Source organism: Morone saxatilis, unplaced genomic scaffold, assembly GCF_004916995.1.
Source record: "Morone saxatilis isolate NCDOM2014 unplaced genomic scaffold, NCSU_SB_2.0 Contig18, whole genome shotgun sequence".
Classification (NCBI taxonomy): domain Eukaryota; kingdom Metazoa; phylum Chordata; class Actinopteri; family Moronidae; genus Morone; species Morone saxatilis.
In genome coordinates, this window is record NW_023339740.1 from 11,287,600 (window position 1) to 11,303,595 (window position 15,996).

The 15,996-nt window shown below is 43.0% G+C and overlaps 2 protein-coding genes across 2 annotated transcripts in view; one reads left to right on the forward strand and one right to left on the reverse strand.

Moving 5' to 3' along the window:
• Window positions 1-988: 988 nt before the first annotated feature.
• Window positions 989-3,525, forward strand: myog (myogenin). The gene is made up of 3 exons (XM_035662276.1): window positions 989-1,694; window positions 2,468-2,567; window positions 2,660-3,525. Exons 1-3 carry the CDS (start codon window positions 1,161-1,163, stop codon window positions 2,776-2,778), a joined length of 753 nt encoding a protein of 250 aa, XP_035518169.1. The 5' UTR covers window positions 989-1,160; the 3' UTR covers window positions 2,779-3,525.
• Window positions 3,526-3,639: 114 nt separating this feature from the next.
• ppfia4 (PTPRF interacting protein alpha 4) overlaps window positions 3,640-15,996 on the reverse strand; it is a 52,238-nt gene continuing 39,881 nt past the window's right edge. The window contains exons 10-30 of the mRNA XM_035662860.1: window positions 15,731-15,814; window positions 14,875-15,006; window positions 14,665-14,727; window positions 13,932-14,023; window positions 13,697-13,826; window positions 13,003-13,178; window positions 12,029-12,257; window positions 11,893-11,928; window positions 11,679-11,800; window positions 11,340-11,455; window positions 11,159-11,240; window positions 10,955-11,036; window positions 10,524-10,724; window positions 9,882-9,944; window positions 9,521-9,547; window positions 8,524-8,699; window positions 8,258-8,355; window positions 7,447-7,622; window positions 6,665-6,733; window positions 6,389-6,575; window positions 3,640-5,196 (exon numbers count right to left, since the gene is read on the reverse strand). Coding sequence (XP_035518753.1) covers window positions 5,153-5,196; window positions 6,389-6,575; window positions 6,665-6,733; window positions 7,447-7,622; window positions 8,258-8,355; window positions 8,524-8,699; window positions 9,521-9,547; window positions 9,882-9,944; window positions 10,524-10,724; window positions 10,955-11,036; window positions 11,159-11,240; window positions 11,340-11,455; window positions 11,679-11,800; window positions 11,893-11,928; window positions 12,029-12,257; window positions 13,003-13,178; window positions 13,697-13,826; window positions 13,932-14,023; window positions 14,665-14,727; window positions 14,875-15,006; window positions 15,731-15,814 — 2,385 coding nt within the window. The 3' untranslated portion in view covers window positions 3,640-5,152. The remainder of the gene's footprint in view (window positions 5,197-6,388; window positions 6,576-6,664; window positions 6,734-7,446; window positions 7,623-8,257; window positions 8,356-8,523; window positions 8,700-9,520; window positions 9,548-9,881; window positions 9,945-10,523; window positions 10,725-10,954; window positions 11,037-11,158; window positions 11,241-11,339; window positions 11,456-11,678; window positions 11,801-11,892; window positions 11,929-12,028; window positions 12,258-13,002; window positions 13,179-13,696; window positions 13,827-13,931; window positions 14,024-14,664; window positions 14,728-14,874; window positions 15,007-15,730; window positions 15,815-15,996) is intronic.

Genomic DNA, 15,996 nt, shown 5'->3' on the forward strand with positions numbered 1-15,996 from the left:
CTTCTCTGCTGACAGAAGTGTGTGTTTTGGCTGTTTGTCCATGCTTGTGGAAGCCAGTCTGAATTAGCTGGTGCGCTATGAGGTGAAACATGTCCTGGAAGGATTAACACCCACTGGCTAGGCTAACACTATGACTGACTAGAAGAGGTCAGGACAACGAAGGCCATACCTCTGCGTGGTCTTCTGATTATTGTCCCTTGATTTCTGAGAGTAACAGGAGCCAGTGTCAACTTCGTTCTCAACTTACTGTACTATACTCTGTCCATTCCTGCACAGGCCTGTCTGACTGAGTCCAGTTTAGCTCACAAGGTCACTTGCATCACACTGTGCAATCATCTAGGAAGGAAAGTCAGTAGATATGAATGTGGTTACATAAAACCAAGACCCAACAATGGCACGAGCTTTTATGTCACCTGAGCTGTTATATTTAGTAACGACTAAGTTTATCATTCTGGACCTTCAGTCACGACAGTTTACAAATGTTAACCTGTGACCCAGTTTAAGGTAAACAACAATCTCATCATTTCCATCTAGAACTTATTGCCAAACAACTTCTTGTCATTGCATATCATTGGCTCCTAGCAGAAGTGACAGCTGTTTCCAGACTGTCCCTATTGCCCGTGCCCCTCCTCCAGCCACCATGGCAGGGGACTTCACGTATGGTGTCATGGAGGGAGACGCGAGTCTGGGATTAGCTCATTAAGACGGACATCTTTGATCCGAGGTTATCTCTCCCATTTCCACAGCAACTTGATCATATCCTGGCCTCTTAAAACACGCACGAGCACATGGACCCACACAAGGGCACGTACACGCACACACAAATGGGCCATAAAGCCCTAGAGAGCAGGGCCCAACAGAGATGTGAAGTGTAGATGTGCAGCAACAGCTAAACGTCGTGTCAGGTTTCTGGGGGCTCGTGCTAAATTTAACCCTGTGATCCTGCAGCAGGCAGAGGGGTTTAAATGCCAGCCTACAGTTGCTCCACACCAGTTGTTCTCCACACGTCTTCCACTCATCACAAACCCAGGCAAGACAGCCACACACACCTACACTCCGACACACACGCTTCAGGCGCAGGACCGAAGACCACTTACAATAGAGCAGTTCCTGGGGAAGCAGGAATCTTTGTCCCTTTTCAGACCACAGCGTTGTCCAGTATGGAGCTTTTCGAGACCAACCCTTATTTCTTCCCTGACCAGCGCTTCTACGAGGGAGGGGACAGCTACTTCCCCTCTCGTCTGCCTGGGGCGTATGACCAAGGCGCCTACCAGGATAGGAACTCCATGATGGGCTTGTGTGGGAATCTGTCAGGGGGTGTTGGAGTCGGGGTGACAGGTACAGAGGACAAAGCCTCTCCGTCCAGCCTGTCACCTCACTCTGAACCCCACTGCCCGGGACAGTGCCTGCCCTGGGCCTGTAAGCTGTGCAAAAGGAAGACGGTTACCATGGACCGTCGGAGAGCGGCCACAATGAGAGAGAAGAGGCGCCTGAAGAAGGTGAACGAGGCCTTTGATGCTCTGAAGAGAAGCACTCTGATGAACCCAAACCAGAGGCTGCCCAAGGTGGAGATCTTGCGGAGTGCCATCCAGTATATCGAAAGGCTGCAGGCCCTGGTGTCTTCCCTCAACCAGCAGGACACTGAGACGGGACAGCAGGGACTGCACTACCGACCCAGCGCGACCCAACCCAGAGTGAGTAGGAAAGAGGAGGGCTGATTAGAAGCAGAAGGTCACATATCTAACACTGAGGACAGAGCCTAAAGGCAAACAGAAAGAACAGACTGGGAAAAGATGTAATGCACTAGTTGGATAGAGGCAGAAGATGTTAAGACAAAGATGAAAGGTAAAATAGAGAAAGAGGGACACTAGATAGGCATGAAATGGTCAAAGTAAAAATGATCTTGAAAATGTGTGGCTTTGACAAACTGATACACCCTAAAGCCTGCTTCAGAAATGATACATTTTCAGGTTTCAGTTGGGGAGATAAGTTGAGGTATCCATCAAGGCATTGAACGAACAGATACATTTGTCATTGTATTGCAATTATTCAAAGAGGTTTTTAAGAATATAATCCAGTTTTCAGTGTGAGAATATAGAAAGCTTTTACATAATTAAAGGCTCAGAGAGACGAAAATAACAAACTGATGAGACAGGTGCAGAGATATAAGCTAAAACAGACTTATTCAGAGTGGCCACAATCTAACGTCTCTGTTAAATGGTTTGTTACAAGATCTCTTTTGTATTCAACTGTATTTTCTGATGGACAAGTCTCGATTCTCTTGTTGAGATAGTGCTCATCGCAAACATTTGCCACTGAGGGGTCACAAGATGAACTGGTGGTGTGTGTGTGTGTGTGTGTTTGGTATTACACAGCACTGTAGTGTTTCTGTGTGGGGCGGGGTGTGCCGTGTCATAACACGGAGTGACTGACAGCAACTCCTGTGTGTGCATCTCCATGGTAACAGGTGTCGTCGTCAAGCGAGCCCAGTTCGGGCAGCACCTGCTGCAGTAGCCCAGAGTGGAGCAGCACTCCCGAGCAATGCACACAGAGCTACAGCAGCGAGGGTGAGTACAGTTCACACACAGTTTCATTAGACAGCACAAACATAGCAGTGCCCCCTTACTCAGATACTGTGTGTGACTGGGTTTCTTTCCAGATCTCCTGAGTGCTGCTGACTCTCCAGAGCAGGGGAACATGCGTGCCCTGACCTCCATCGTGGACAGCATCACTGCAGCAGACGGAGCTGTGGCCTTTCCAATGGACATTCCCAAATAGACCCTCCGTACAGCGGACCCATTAGGTACACAAAGAGCCACAGACAAAAAGTGAAAATGACAATATTGGCAAAGAAGGCTGACAACTGGCCCTAAATTCCAATTCAAATAGTTTTTCAGCTCTACTGATCTGAGTGTCTTATGCTAAAACTGAAAAGCAGTGATTTATTTGAATTGTAACTCTGCTGATCAATGGGTCTGCTAGCCAAACTGAATTCCTCCTGTTCACAATGAGGCCTTATTCCCTTTATTCCCTGCCTTATCCCGTGGTCCAGACCTGTCTGTCAGAGCCACAGGAGCTTAGCCTAACTAGAGATTCAAGGACTTTGCTGCATGAACCCAACTAGTTACTAAAGTGAATCTCTTTTAGACTCTGATAGAGCCACAGAGGAATGATAAAGCCTGGTTTTCTCCTTACTTAATTTAAGTTTTCCTCTTTTCGATACCTTTCCCTGACCTTCTTTCATTCTTTTTGTGTGTGTTTTTATGCTTAAAAAACATGAGTTTATTTGTGGGGCCAATATGTACCATGGCAGTTTTGACCAAGATCTGCTTAATTTAAACTGGTTATGAATGCTAGTGATGTAAATACGTTCCCTTTTTCTACAGAGTGGTTTTGCCATTTTATTTTTTATTTTTTGCTAACTTATTTTTGACTTTTATAACTAAGATTGTCGTGTATTTGTAGATGTTCAGAAAAGTAATATTTTCTGTCCAATTCTTGCAATAAAGACCATTTTCAATATAATTTTTGTCACAGTTCTTAACCACCAATGATATACTCTGATTGCAATAACCCCAAAAGGAACACAACATCCAAATCTTTAAAAAACAGCTTTACTCATGTCTATATAGTGTCATAAATACAGTTCACTTTTTTAAATAGCCAAATAATAAAATCTTGATTTGTCAGCATTGTTTCACACCTGGAATAAAGACACAGTACTCATAGCTGCCACATAGCACATTACACCTTTTAGACACCTTGGAAAAACTGTAAAATAATTTAAAAAAAAATAAACCAAAATATTGTACACCCATCCAGTACTTCACAGGTTCATATGCTGTGTTCTCACTGGATGAGGAGTTGTCCAGCCAAGAGTACTGACTGCTCAGTGGCACGTCTCCATGGCAACTAAATGGGAGGCGACAGAACAGGATTAGACGAGTCCGTCACTTAGAGCAGTTTTATGTCTATATCATTGGCTGATGTTGAGCAGCAGTTTACAGTTTGATTTGAGAGAAAGTAAGGAATCAACAGAGAGGAGCTACAGTGATCACACTATCCATCCACAGAGAAACGTCATGGTCACATGGCTGGGGTCGGCCTTTCACACACAACCTCTCAACAAGTCTTGAGCAGAGAAACTCATTTGCTCACTCATACACACACACATGCACGCACACACACACACACACACACACACTCTTTATATTAAAGGATTCTCTCTATTCTAGGCTACATAGTGTCATACTGAAGGCGAGAGAGGCAAAGAGAGGAGAGGTAACAGCTACATAGTGTCAAAAGAGGAGGAAGAAAAAGGAAAGAACAGGAGAAGAGGCAAAGAGAGAAGTCTGAAATTGGACCCATGAACCTGTGAAGAGTCCTTGTAAAAACACATCCCCTCCTTAGTGAGACCCTCCCACTAACGATTCACACACTTACAGCATACAGCAAAAGACACACAAAGGTCCGACACAGAGAGAAAGAGAAAGAAAGAGATAGAGAGAGAGAACAGTCACTATCGAATACAGGGCATTGGGTTTCATACAGCAATGATATATTATTTTCCATATATATTTCCAATATATATATATATATATATATAATATTTCTATAAAAAACATAAGTCATCCATTTTATGTACAGAGACGATAAATGAGTAATACCTTGCATAACCGGTAGAGGGTCAATGTGCAGTGGGATCTGCCATTTATACAAGTATTCATCATTCCCAAGTCCAAATCAATGACTTGTCAACATCCCTTTAAATCTTTTTTACACTAACACACTTTCATGTTGCCTAGGACGGGATGACACAGAAAGATTGGTTTGGACTTAGCCATGTTGAGAGATTAGAACCAGGACAAGAACCCACAGCTGAGACCAGGGGAGCAGGAGCACAACACCACAACAACAAGGCTACTGGGAGCACTGGGGTAAACTGGGAGAGACAGGGATGAGTCTCCTTTACAGCAGCGAGCGCAGCCAATGAGCACTCTCAGAGTTCAAAGGTCAGAGTTGGCCTCTGTATTGCACGTGTCCGAAGGAGAGGTGAGAGGTGAAAGGTGGGAGGTGAGGCTGGGCAACAAAGGGGTGAAGACCCCCTATCAGTGGCACCCAAGACTCCCTCTCCAGATTTGGCATATCACTCTCAAAAGGCCGCAAGCATGTGTCCGTATAGGTAATGAGAATGCACTGAAAGAGAGAAAAAAGGTGAAGAAAGTGAGGAAAGAAGTAAGAGAAAGACTGGATTAATGTCTGCTACTTGGTTTTACTTGACATGTACAAGACAAGCTATATACAGATATATTAATGACATGGCATGAAATTGGTGAACATCCATAAATGCTAAAAAATCAATAATTAAAATCAATAAAATATAATTTAATAATTAATAATTCTCATAGCACATGAAAAAAATAAAATCAATATTACTTTTTTAAGGGTGGAAGAATGGTTGGATGACACACTGAAACATTATAAACCATGTAACAACTTGTTAGCTAATAGTTGAATAAATCAATCAAAAACTTGGACAGAGCAAGAAATCTGTAATATAATTATCGTCATACAAAACTCTAATGTAATGATTATTAATCATTCCGAGAAATATTCCAGAAAATGGTAAATAATTTCTTAAAACAGCTAGTTTTCAGCAAACATTACTCGAACAGGAGTAATAGTAGTGCATTTATTAGGGACTATTTTCTTTTGTGGATTTATAGACAGTGTGTAGGATTTAGTGGCACTTAGTGGTGAAATTATAGATCACAACTAACTGAACACTTCTTGCACCTGTATCTGACGACTTGGGAATGAGAACAGACTGTGCAGTGTGTAGGAGAAACTACGGTGGCCGTAGATGGCCAACATGATTATTATTTTTTGCTCAAAATGTAAAATTGACCCATTATCATATGAAGTTGTTATGAAGTTGTTATGGTAAAAATGTTACTTCCAGCAGACTAATAGTGAATGAATTCAGATACACATATCAGCGTTTCCAGTAAATTAGCCTTGTACTGTAAAGTTAGTGCCACATTCCTTCCTCATGCCACACAGCTGGGCAATGCTGGTTAAAAGCGCACTTACCTGTAAGTTTAGCAGTTTCAGGTAGTGTTTTGTTAGCTTACCTGTTAGCATTAGCGCTCCTGTTAGTAAGCAGAGAGAAGTTAGCATGAATAGGTCCGCACGGCCGAGGGGTCGAGTCTCGGGGGCGCCGGGGGAGGAGCTTGAGAGGACATAGGCACAAAGGGGTTTGGGCGCAGCAGAACAAAGAGGAAACAGCATGCAGTTAGTCAGTCAGGACAAGCAGAAAGTAGCACATAGATACACAGAAAAATACATAGGATAAGGTAGAAGAGGTTGGGTTAGTATTGTAACACACCTTCAGGCTGGAGCTGTTTCTTGGGCATCAAATTCACAGATGGCGGCATGGACATGGAGGGCATGCGGAAGCCGGCAGGCAGTGTTTCCATGGAGCCTGCCATCATGCCCAGCCCTGCCCCTCCCTCACGTGCCCGAAACCTCTTGCGCCATGATGGAGAGCGTCGAAAAGACTTGTCATCCCCACTCTACGGGGACAGAGAGAAAAGCGAGGTCAGACAATTGGCCCTTTTTCAATAATATAGTATTTGATCAAAGCAGCAGCTTGAGAGGTCACCTCCTCTAGTCGGCGGTCAGTCCCCAAGGCTAACAGGTTGTTGAACTCCCTCTCCAGAACCTGCCGTGCCTGAAAAACACACACACAACCTCTGTCAGCAGGGGACACAGTGACGCTGTGGGTTAACTAACCAAGGTCAGAAATTATCAGGTGCTGATGGCAAAATGCCAATGAAAGCTTTGGAAATATCCGTAAAATGAAAAAAAAAATCCTAGGATAAATAAGTGTAACCTTCTTGATTTTTTCCTCATGTGAACATGAAACTGTGGGCAAGTAATCTGTACCAAATACTGTAGCCAGGATATTCTTTTAAGTGAATTCTAAGTGAGAACAACAGAGCCTATTTGATCAGACAACAACTGATACAGAATCTGAAGCAGGAGTAGATGTTGGCACCACGTAGCCAGCAGTAGAAAGATATGCTGACTACACACTAACCACTGCGTCATAAAAAATTAATCAACCAATCTCATAAAAACCTCAACAACTGTGACTGTTGGAAGATTGACTGGTTGCAGAAAGGCCAAAAAGCCTGCCATGAACTTACATTACGGAAAGAAAGTGCTGAACGTGTAGGATATTATGATGCAAAATAAAACAGATTGTGTTGATACAAATTTAGGGTTTTAAGTCAGTATTCTATAATTCATTAAGACTGGCCTCAAAATGGACCAAACATCCCTTAAAAATCAGATCATACATCACTTGATATCTTCCTCTCTTCAAATCAGTTCAGTCATTGCATACTGAGTGTAAACAGTTGTGTTTTCCTCTATAACCACCTGTGTGTTCTGCATAGGGATCTGCAGGATGAGCGCTAGGCTGCTGTAGTCAAAGGTCTCGTCCAGTGCGATGAGCGCTCCGTGGACACCGCTCTCCAACAGGTTGCCGCTATACTCCCTCAAACCAACGGACAGGACCCAGTGAATTACCTGCTCATTGGTCCACACCAACACATCTGAAGTAAAAGAGAGTGGCTCAGATTCATGGTACTGTAACACAGTGTTATACAGACTGTCAGCACATATCGTTACCAGCCAAATAGGAGCAACTTGAATTCGAGTAAGAGAGCTAGAAGGAGAAAGAAAGATAAAGAGATAATGTGCATGTCCACATAGTGTCAACTCACTGGCACACTCCCTTTGTTCATTTAAAGCACAGCTGTCAGCCAGCTTTCCAAGTTGGAACAGGCGGTGTGTGTGTGTGTGTGTGTATAAACAGGGCAGGATTGTGATTTGCCATGACAGCTGAGTCAAGTTCATGTGCAGAACTCAAGGTCAAAAGGGCGAAAGGACTGGCTGGATCTAAGTGTGTGTGTGTGTGTGTGCGTGTGTGTGTGTGTGTGTGTGGATACATACTCTCGGTATGTGGGGCTCTGGATCATAAGATTGCAGGCCTGCTTCAGTTGGCTTTTTGACAGTCTAAGGTGCAGCTGTTTCTATGCTCAGGCCAAATTGACAATATCAGGCAAAACCACTAGGTGGTACTCTGGCCTGATGAGACTGGACATGTGCAAGCTTGTTAACTAGTGTTTGAACGTGTGTGCGCGTGCTTATTTGTCACTGTGTGTATCAGGGTGTGTGTGAAGTGTACCTTTCATGTCGTGTTGGCTGTCCTCTCTCCGGCGCTCCAGGTCTTTCCTGTCATAATTGAGTCTCTTCAAGCACATAATCCCATACTGCAGACTAGCCCTGGTAAACACACATGCACACACACAAACATGACAGAGCAAACAAGCTCACATACACACATAGTGAAAAGCACAAATGCATCATTAGCCTTCTCATGTCCATTGCTAATTTATCCAGTTAAGGGGAGGCTGATCAAACAGCAGCTAAGCTAATCGCCCTGCTACAGACCTATGGAAGCTGTCCACCATCTTGAGGTGGCTCCTCAGATCCTTCTTGGTCAGGTGGTCCAGCATGCGTGCGTCCACCAGACACTCCATGAAGTAGGAGCGGTACTGAGGCAGGCCGAGGCTGGGCAGCCATTCGTTCCCTATCCACTCGTGATTCATGTCACCATATGCCAGAGTCTACAGGGAGAGGAGGACATAATGTTACTAATTTGTTCAACAGAAAAAGAAAGATACTGCTCTCTGTTTCAGGATTATATACTGTACATGTTCACATGTCTTTTCAAAGCAGACACTTTGACTTGTCAAAGCAGGAAAAATACAGGTAGGAATTAATAACATTACTGATGGCTATATTCCATATAGGTGAGTCAGTTCCAGGGTTCTGGTATTGTGCATGCTCCCTCACTGGCATAGTTTACTAGGACACTTAATGGAATGGAAACATTGTTAGCGTTATTAGTTACATCTTTAATTTTCCTGCTTTGACAAGTCAAAATGTCTTCCTTGAAAAGGGTCTATCGAGCACAGTCTGTACACACTCACAGAGTCCTGAAAAGAGTTGTAATCAGGTAGATGAAGAGAGTGGGTGAACCATGACTATGTGCCACAAATGCATCAACAAAATCATTATTGTTTATTAAAGGATCGGTTCACCAAATTACAAAAAGAGTGTTTAACCAGTTAGTTTTAGTTTTATCTGAACTTAGTGTTGACACTCCAGTAAAATTAACAGAATTAGTTTGTGGTGCTCAAATCAATAAAAAAAAAATTACATTTGATAAACTCAGCAAAAGCTACATGTATTTTCAGAAACAATGTCCCAGTTACTCTATTTTCTGCTAAATATATCGTGTCCCCCCCTTTGCTGCTGTGTTTCTTTCACAATTATTGGCACCCTTCTTCTTCGCAAATACACGTATGTGTGTTTGTGTTATTGAAGAGCGTGGGCACAGTTTCAGAGTGTGTGTGGACAGATGTTAGCAGATCAACAACCTTACCTGTGCCCAGCTGCCCTCCTCATTGTCCTGAGTGGCCGCATGGTAGAGACAGTATACAAGGTTAGAGAGACAGAGGGTAACCAAAGACACACATTCAGAAACACACGCGCAAAGCTCTTACTCTACAGTTACCTTTCAATCAAATCAGTTAACTGTAGACACAGACCACATGACCACAGATTATAACAGTTACATCCGACACCCACATACAAATACCAGCACAGGCACAAAAATGCGTGATGTAGTGAGTATTTAAAGGGGTCTTCAGGGAGATGACATATGTGTGTCGCGGTGGGGACAGTGTGAGTGTGAGAGAGTTTGGTGGGGGGAAAGGGGAGGGGAGCACCCAGATGGTACTGACCGCTTTAGTGGAGGAAGCCAGGTTCTCCATCTCTTCATGAGTCACCCACACATTTCCGGAGGACTGCTCAGAGGACGAAAACACACCCAAACACACACATGCACACACACACACACCAAAAACAAAAACACACCCAAGAATGTACTCGTGTACATTTTCACGCATACCGACCCCGTCGCACACCCACAGACGCAGACAAAGACATACGCGCGCACACACACACACACACACACACACACACACACACACACACACAGACAAACATTGTGTTGAGTGATGCCAAGGGAGGGAGTGTATTTCAGGCAGGTAGCTTGTAGCTATATCTGGGACTATTTGTGTGTGGTTTTTCCACAGAACCTCATGCAATTTATGGCAGCAGAAAAGGACAAGTCTGGTCGTCAACAGTCTGAACAGAAGAACAAAAAAACTAAAAAAGAGTCATCACCCCAGGGTGCAGAGTGAGGGTAAAGCCCAATAGTGGAAGAGTTTTGAGTATTTTGTGTAGGGTTCATATTCACAATCCTCGATTCAATTTGTGTGTAGGTTCATGTGCTCATTTAAATATTTGTGTATGCACGTTAACATGCATGAAGACAGCCGTGTATTTGTGGTCATAAAGGTGTATTTGTTGTATTATTTTACCGTTCTGGAGGTAAGTGGTGCAGACGGGCTGGTGAGGGACACCATCTCCTGGATGGCCAAGCGGAGTTTGAGTCGGTGCAGAGGATTGCTGATGCCAATCTCCCGCTGGATCTCTGTGTCTGACAGAGCTGACATGATGGCTCCGCTCTTCACGTTGGCACGACAGGCTGCCACATACCACGCCGGCATACCCACCCACAGCTGGTGAGAGTCATCAAGATATTCAACATCACCACCATTGTCGCCATAAAAGGTCAGATACAAGAGTGAAGGGAGTGCAGATTAGGCTGTAATGGTCTGTCTCGTATTTGATGTCATTGTATTCTTTTTAATATTAGATGTAGTAGCAGCCTGACATAAGGACAGCAAGATAGAGGGAGGTTTTGTAAAAAAGTAAGGTTGGCAGATATTAAAGACGATTAGGCGAGTACCTCAAGCCAGGAGACAACAGTAGGGCCGTCCCACTGGGCAAAAGCCAGGCCTCTTTTTCTGGCATCTTCCAGAAGCTCGTGTCTAAAGAGAAATGGACAAAGAAAGCCGAAGGAAGTGAGAATTACAACAGAAAAGGCTTTGTGAATATATTAATATAATGAGAGGAAAAACACACAACATCAGAGAAAACTGGATGCTTTTACTTTTTCTTCATCCTGCGGTCCCTCTCAGCCTGTGTACCCAGTTTTCCCAGAGTCATAGTGTCACCGATGCCCATATCAAAGTCTGAAATACAGCAAAGCAGTGTTAATTTATATCTCTTTAAATCACCAACAATCTCACAAAGTTTGCATCAATGTAGGTGTATGGTACAGTATTTAGTACCGGATAAGGCCGGTAGAGGCTGTCCATCCCTGCCTACAGTCTGCTCCATTCGACCCCCCTTCTCCTTCTTCCCAAACAATCGACCAATAGATGACTTGATACCTTTTTTCTGCTTGCTGCAAACAGTTAAAACAGAGTAAATTGTGTTACACCAGAATCTATAGTATAATATATTATTGTCAACCACGAATAAGTAAGGTAAACAATTGTTTTTGTGTGTATGAAAAAAATTCATGATTATAGTCTTCAACATTATTAGGGATCATTCAAAACTTGTCAGTAGAAAGCTGAAGGGTAGTCTGTACTGATGCTGATTTATTATACTGTGTGTGTGTTTACCCTCTGCCATCCTCTAGACTGCCTGTGAACTGGGCAAAATTGGTTTCCAGTCTTAAACTACGGGGGGACGAGGGAGGCGATGTCTCACACTTGATAGTAGCTTTGTCCACTTCCACTGGAGACTGGAAGAGTAATAAAAGCAGCTCAGCTCAGTCACAAAAGCCACAGTCGGACAAAAAAAGCCATAAAATTTTTGTTGTGTTTGTAAACTTACTGCTACTTTCCTACGGTGTTTCCTCAAGTCACTTGGCTATCAAACAAAACAACACAAAATTACAGATTCAGCTTTTCACAATGAACAAACTGCTATTTGTGTGTGTTCTACAGATAGAGCGTGTGTGCTCTCTGACCAGAGTCATGATGCCTAGATGGTGGCTGGTGTTGCGCGAGTGGTGTTTAGGTGTGGAGTGGCCACTGGTGGGCGGGGAGGAGGATGATGCCAGGGACTGGGCAGTGGCGGAGGTGGGCAGGGCCCGGGGTCGAAGTGTGACGTTGAGTCCGTCCATGCTGCCGCTGTTCACGCGGGACTCGATCTCGTCAGAGCGGAGGTCTGCTGACTCTCTTTCCACCTGGATCATCCTGTGAACATACAAACATGCACATATACATTGTTATCTTTGAATACTTAAGTTCACATGCATTACTTTACAATACACACCTTGTATTTCTGTGATAATAAAATTCTATCCATAATAATATCAAAATAGTCCATATGTGGGTTAAAAAGATAAAATCACTTTTGATTTGAATTATGGCATGAATCTTTGAAATAATCACCATTTATTTATATTGTATAAAAAATGTAAAAATCCAAAGATCCTGGCAAATATTGGAAAATAAAAATGACATTTATAATATGGACATTATTTTTATTACTTTGAGGGAGTCTGGCTCCTCTGCAGCATAATCAGCATCTATTTTACATCTCCTCACCAGAAGCATATTCTGAGGTGTCACAGGAGGACCTTGTTTACTGTAAACTGTAATAAACAGCATCCTCTTCCAGCTAGAATAAGAACTGAAGAGTGAGGAGTCTTATCAAAATTATATCATCTCTATATCTAATGCCACAATCAGCTCTGGTGCATCCTGTCTGGCCACAGGCCTACATGCATTGCTTTAACAAGATGAAGCAGCAGCACCACCATTATTTGCTTTAGTATCTTCAAAAGTCCTTTTTCTTGTAATTATTTGTTGTATTATCTTTAGTACTTTGTTCTCCTCTTATCTGTATCCTGTTTCTTGCTGCTGCACTGACCCAATTTCCCCATGGGGATCATGAAACTGTCATGTGGTGCAATCTAATGTGGTTGTGATTTGGCACCTTATCTCTTCGTTGATAGCGTCAAGCTGCTCCTGCAGCATGAGAGCGAGAGTCTGAGCGTCTGATTGGCCGCTGGGGGAAAGCAGGGCCGAGCTAACGTCATCATCCAGGTCTGACTCTCCCTCGATGTCGCTGCCAAGGAGATGGCTGACGCTCCCACGCAGAGATGGGTAGTCCTGTTCAAACACCGCACACACCTGGATACAACAAACACACAGCTTTTAACGTATGTAGGCATAGACCACATTTTAAATACAACATGCATTGATCAGATTTTGATCATAAATAAATGTTCCTAAAGAATGTGCAACATTAATTCTGATTAAATGCATACATTTAAAAATACAATATGACACTTGGAAAAAGTATGTGGCCAGTTATGAGAAGAAATGGATGAACAAGGAACTTACATCAGACAGCATGTCCATGGCAGCAGGTGAAAGAGAGACAGAGAGACAGAGAGGTTAGTAGAGAATGGTAAGTTAGGTATGAAGATCATCATACATCAGCCAAGCACTGACTCTTATTAGCAAAGCAGACATGAACTTGGATAGAGCACTGGTAAGGAGTTGTATGTGGTTAGAAGAATAGTTGACTCATGATCTTGTGATCTGCAAGTTGGCCATCCTGCTCAGTGTGCGTATATGTGAGGAACTCTCATGTTGTTTCGGCCCGATAAAGACATTATCAGCACCTTGTTTGGGTCGTCCCGTAGCGCTGACAGTCTGCCCTTCTGTGCCCGCCTGATCACAGTTGTGCTATAGTGGCCATCTTGGCCCTCCACCACAGAGAAGCGAAGGTCGCTGGAGCTACCCAGGTGAGACCTGAGATTATATACACAAAACACCTTACAATCAATAACGTGCTATGTTAGAGGGTGTGTGTAAGAGGGAGAGCGTGTGTGGAGGAGGAGGTATGTCTGTGTGTACCGAGGGTGAGTTCCATCTCCAAACGCCCCACTGCGGCGCTTCAAATGGTCGATCTCATTTCTCAACTTCTCAATCTCTCCAATCAGCCGTTCCTGAGGGAGAGAGTAGCATTATTAGCAATGTATTAAGATGTTTTACTTAAAAGCAATACCTATACCATTAAATTACTCCAAATAAAAGAAAAAAACAAGTAAAAGCCAAGTAAAAAGTCAAAGTCTTAAAGTATTATTAGTAAAATGCACTTCAAGATAAATATCAAAGATGAATGAGTCATTATGCAATAGAAGGTCTCCTGCTTTATGCTATATTAATGCTTTATGCTGTATGTTTCATGTTTAGTGTACAGACATATGATTGGTATTTATCTTCTCATCTTACTTTCTGCAAGAAAGCAAATACATATACTTTCCAAAATGTCAAACTATTCCTTTAAGGTGTATGCACTTTTAATGTTAAAACTAATGTCAAAAGCTCAACGTGTATAATGTTGGATAACTTAACCTATAATATTTTAGCAATTCATCATTATTTTTACGTATTGTTTCATTTGCAAAGTAACAACTGAGTACAGCTGTCACATGGAGTAAAAGTATAAAGTGCCATAAAATGGAAATACCACACACCAAGTGTATTCATTACTTAATTACATTGCACTACTAATAAGGGGGAATATAAGTTGGAAGTGAGGACACTAGTTTTGAGTGATTAGGTGATTCATTTAAGTCTTACTGACCCTCGTGTGGTGGAATTCTTCAAGCTGTTTCTGGCAATTCTCGAGGTCCTGAATAAGGGAGTTCTAGACAAAAAAATCATGAAACCATGTCAAAACAAATCTGTGTTCCAAGTAGAACATGTGCTTTACTGTATATTCATTTGTTCTGTGAGGCAATAACAACAGCCATATGAGCTGCTACTTAGATGAATGTGTGTGCACAGGCCTTGCCTTGTCCTCCAGGGCAGCCATGCGTTCTTTCAAATGGAGCTGCAGTCTTTCATTGGACTCAGTGAGCAGACGATCCACGGTGTCAGACAAGCGTTTGTTGTGCTCTTCATTCATTTTCTCTCTCTGACGAGCCTGATGAGCAGAGAAAGAACCAGACAAATGAGAATGACATCATCAGCAATTTTCTCTTTGACACAGACTCCATTTGGGTGTATTTATGCAGCTAATCAAGCATCTCTGCATGGATTAAAGGATGAAGTGTGTATTTAGCTCGAGATCACCAGCTGCCAGATATAGGTCTTCTTGGCCAACAATGGATCTCACAGTCAGAATGATTTAATTACAGTCATTTACGTGATGATGAAAGGGTTAAACGCCTTCTCTTAAATGGGAAATGCTGTGCTTCGTGTGTATTCTACAGTAATTTCATTAAAGGAAATTAACACAGACACACACAAACACAAATTTGCATCCTCAGAGGGCTCCTTTAACTAAATATAGTCACGAGATTGCACAGAGAGAGAGAAAAATTAGCCTTGCGTGAATTATTCAGAGTCTAAAGATAGCAGCCAATCAGTCTTATGGGTAGAGGGACAGGGGGGTGGGCTTGCAGCAATATATGTGGATTTGGTTCAAATTCATGCAACAATGCACTAGGAAAATGGAGAGCTCTCCATATGTGTGTCTGTTCTGTGTGCTTGTGTATGTACGTGTATGCATGACGGAGCACAGAGCCAAGAATCAAGGCATCCAACTAATGTGAAGCATCAGCCCACACACACACACACATCATAGTGAGAGGTCAGAGAAACCCTTCAGGGCTGGTGCGCACACACACACACACACACACACACACCCTTCCTAGCTCTTGGTTCTTCTCCTCCAGTTGTGACTCCAGCTGTCTGAGGCGCTCTTCCACGTTGCCATGACGCTCCTCAGCCTGCAGGGGGAGACACTTACATATAAGTACAACTGCCTCCATCTATAGGCTCTGTAACTGTATTTACATGTATATCTGCTTCTGTGTTTTGTATTTAAATCACTGATTCTTATTATGTTGCACCTGTATCATTTGCTATGTGTTCCACAGCTGTGTGTTGGTGTGTGTTTGTGTGTTTGTGT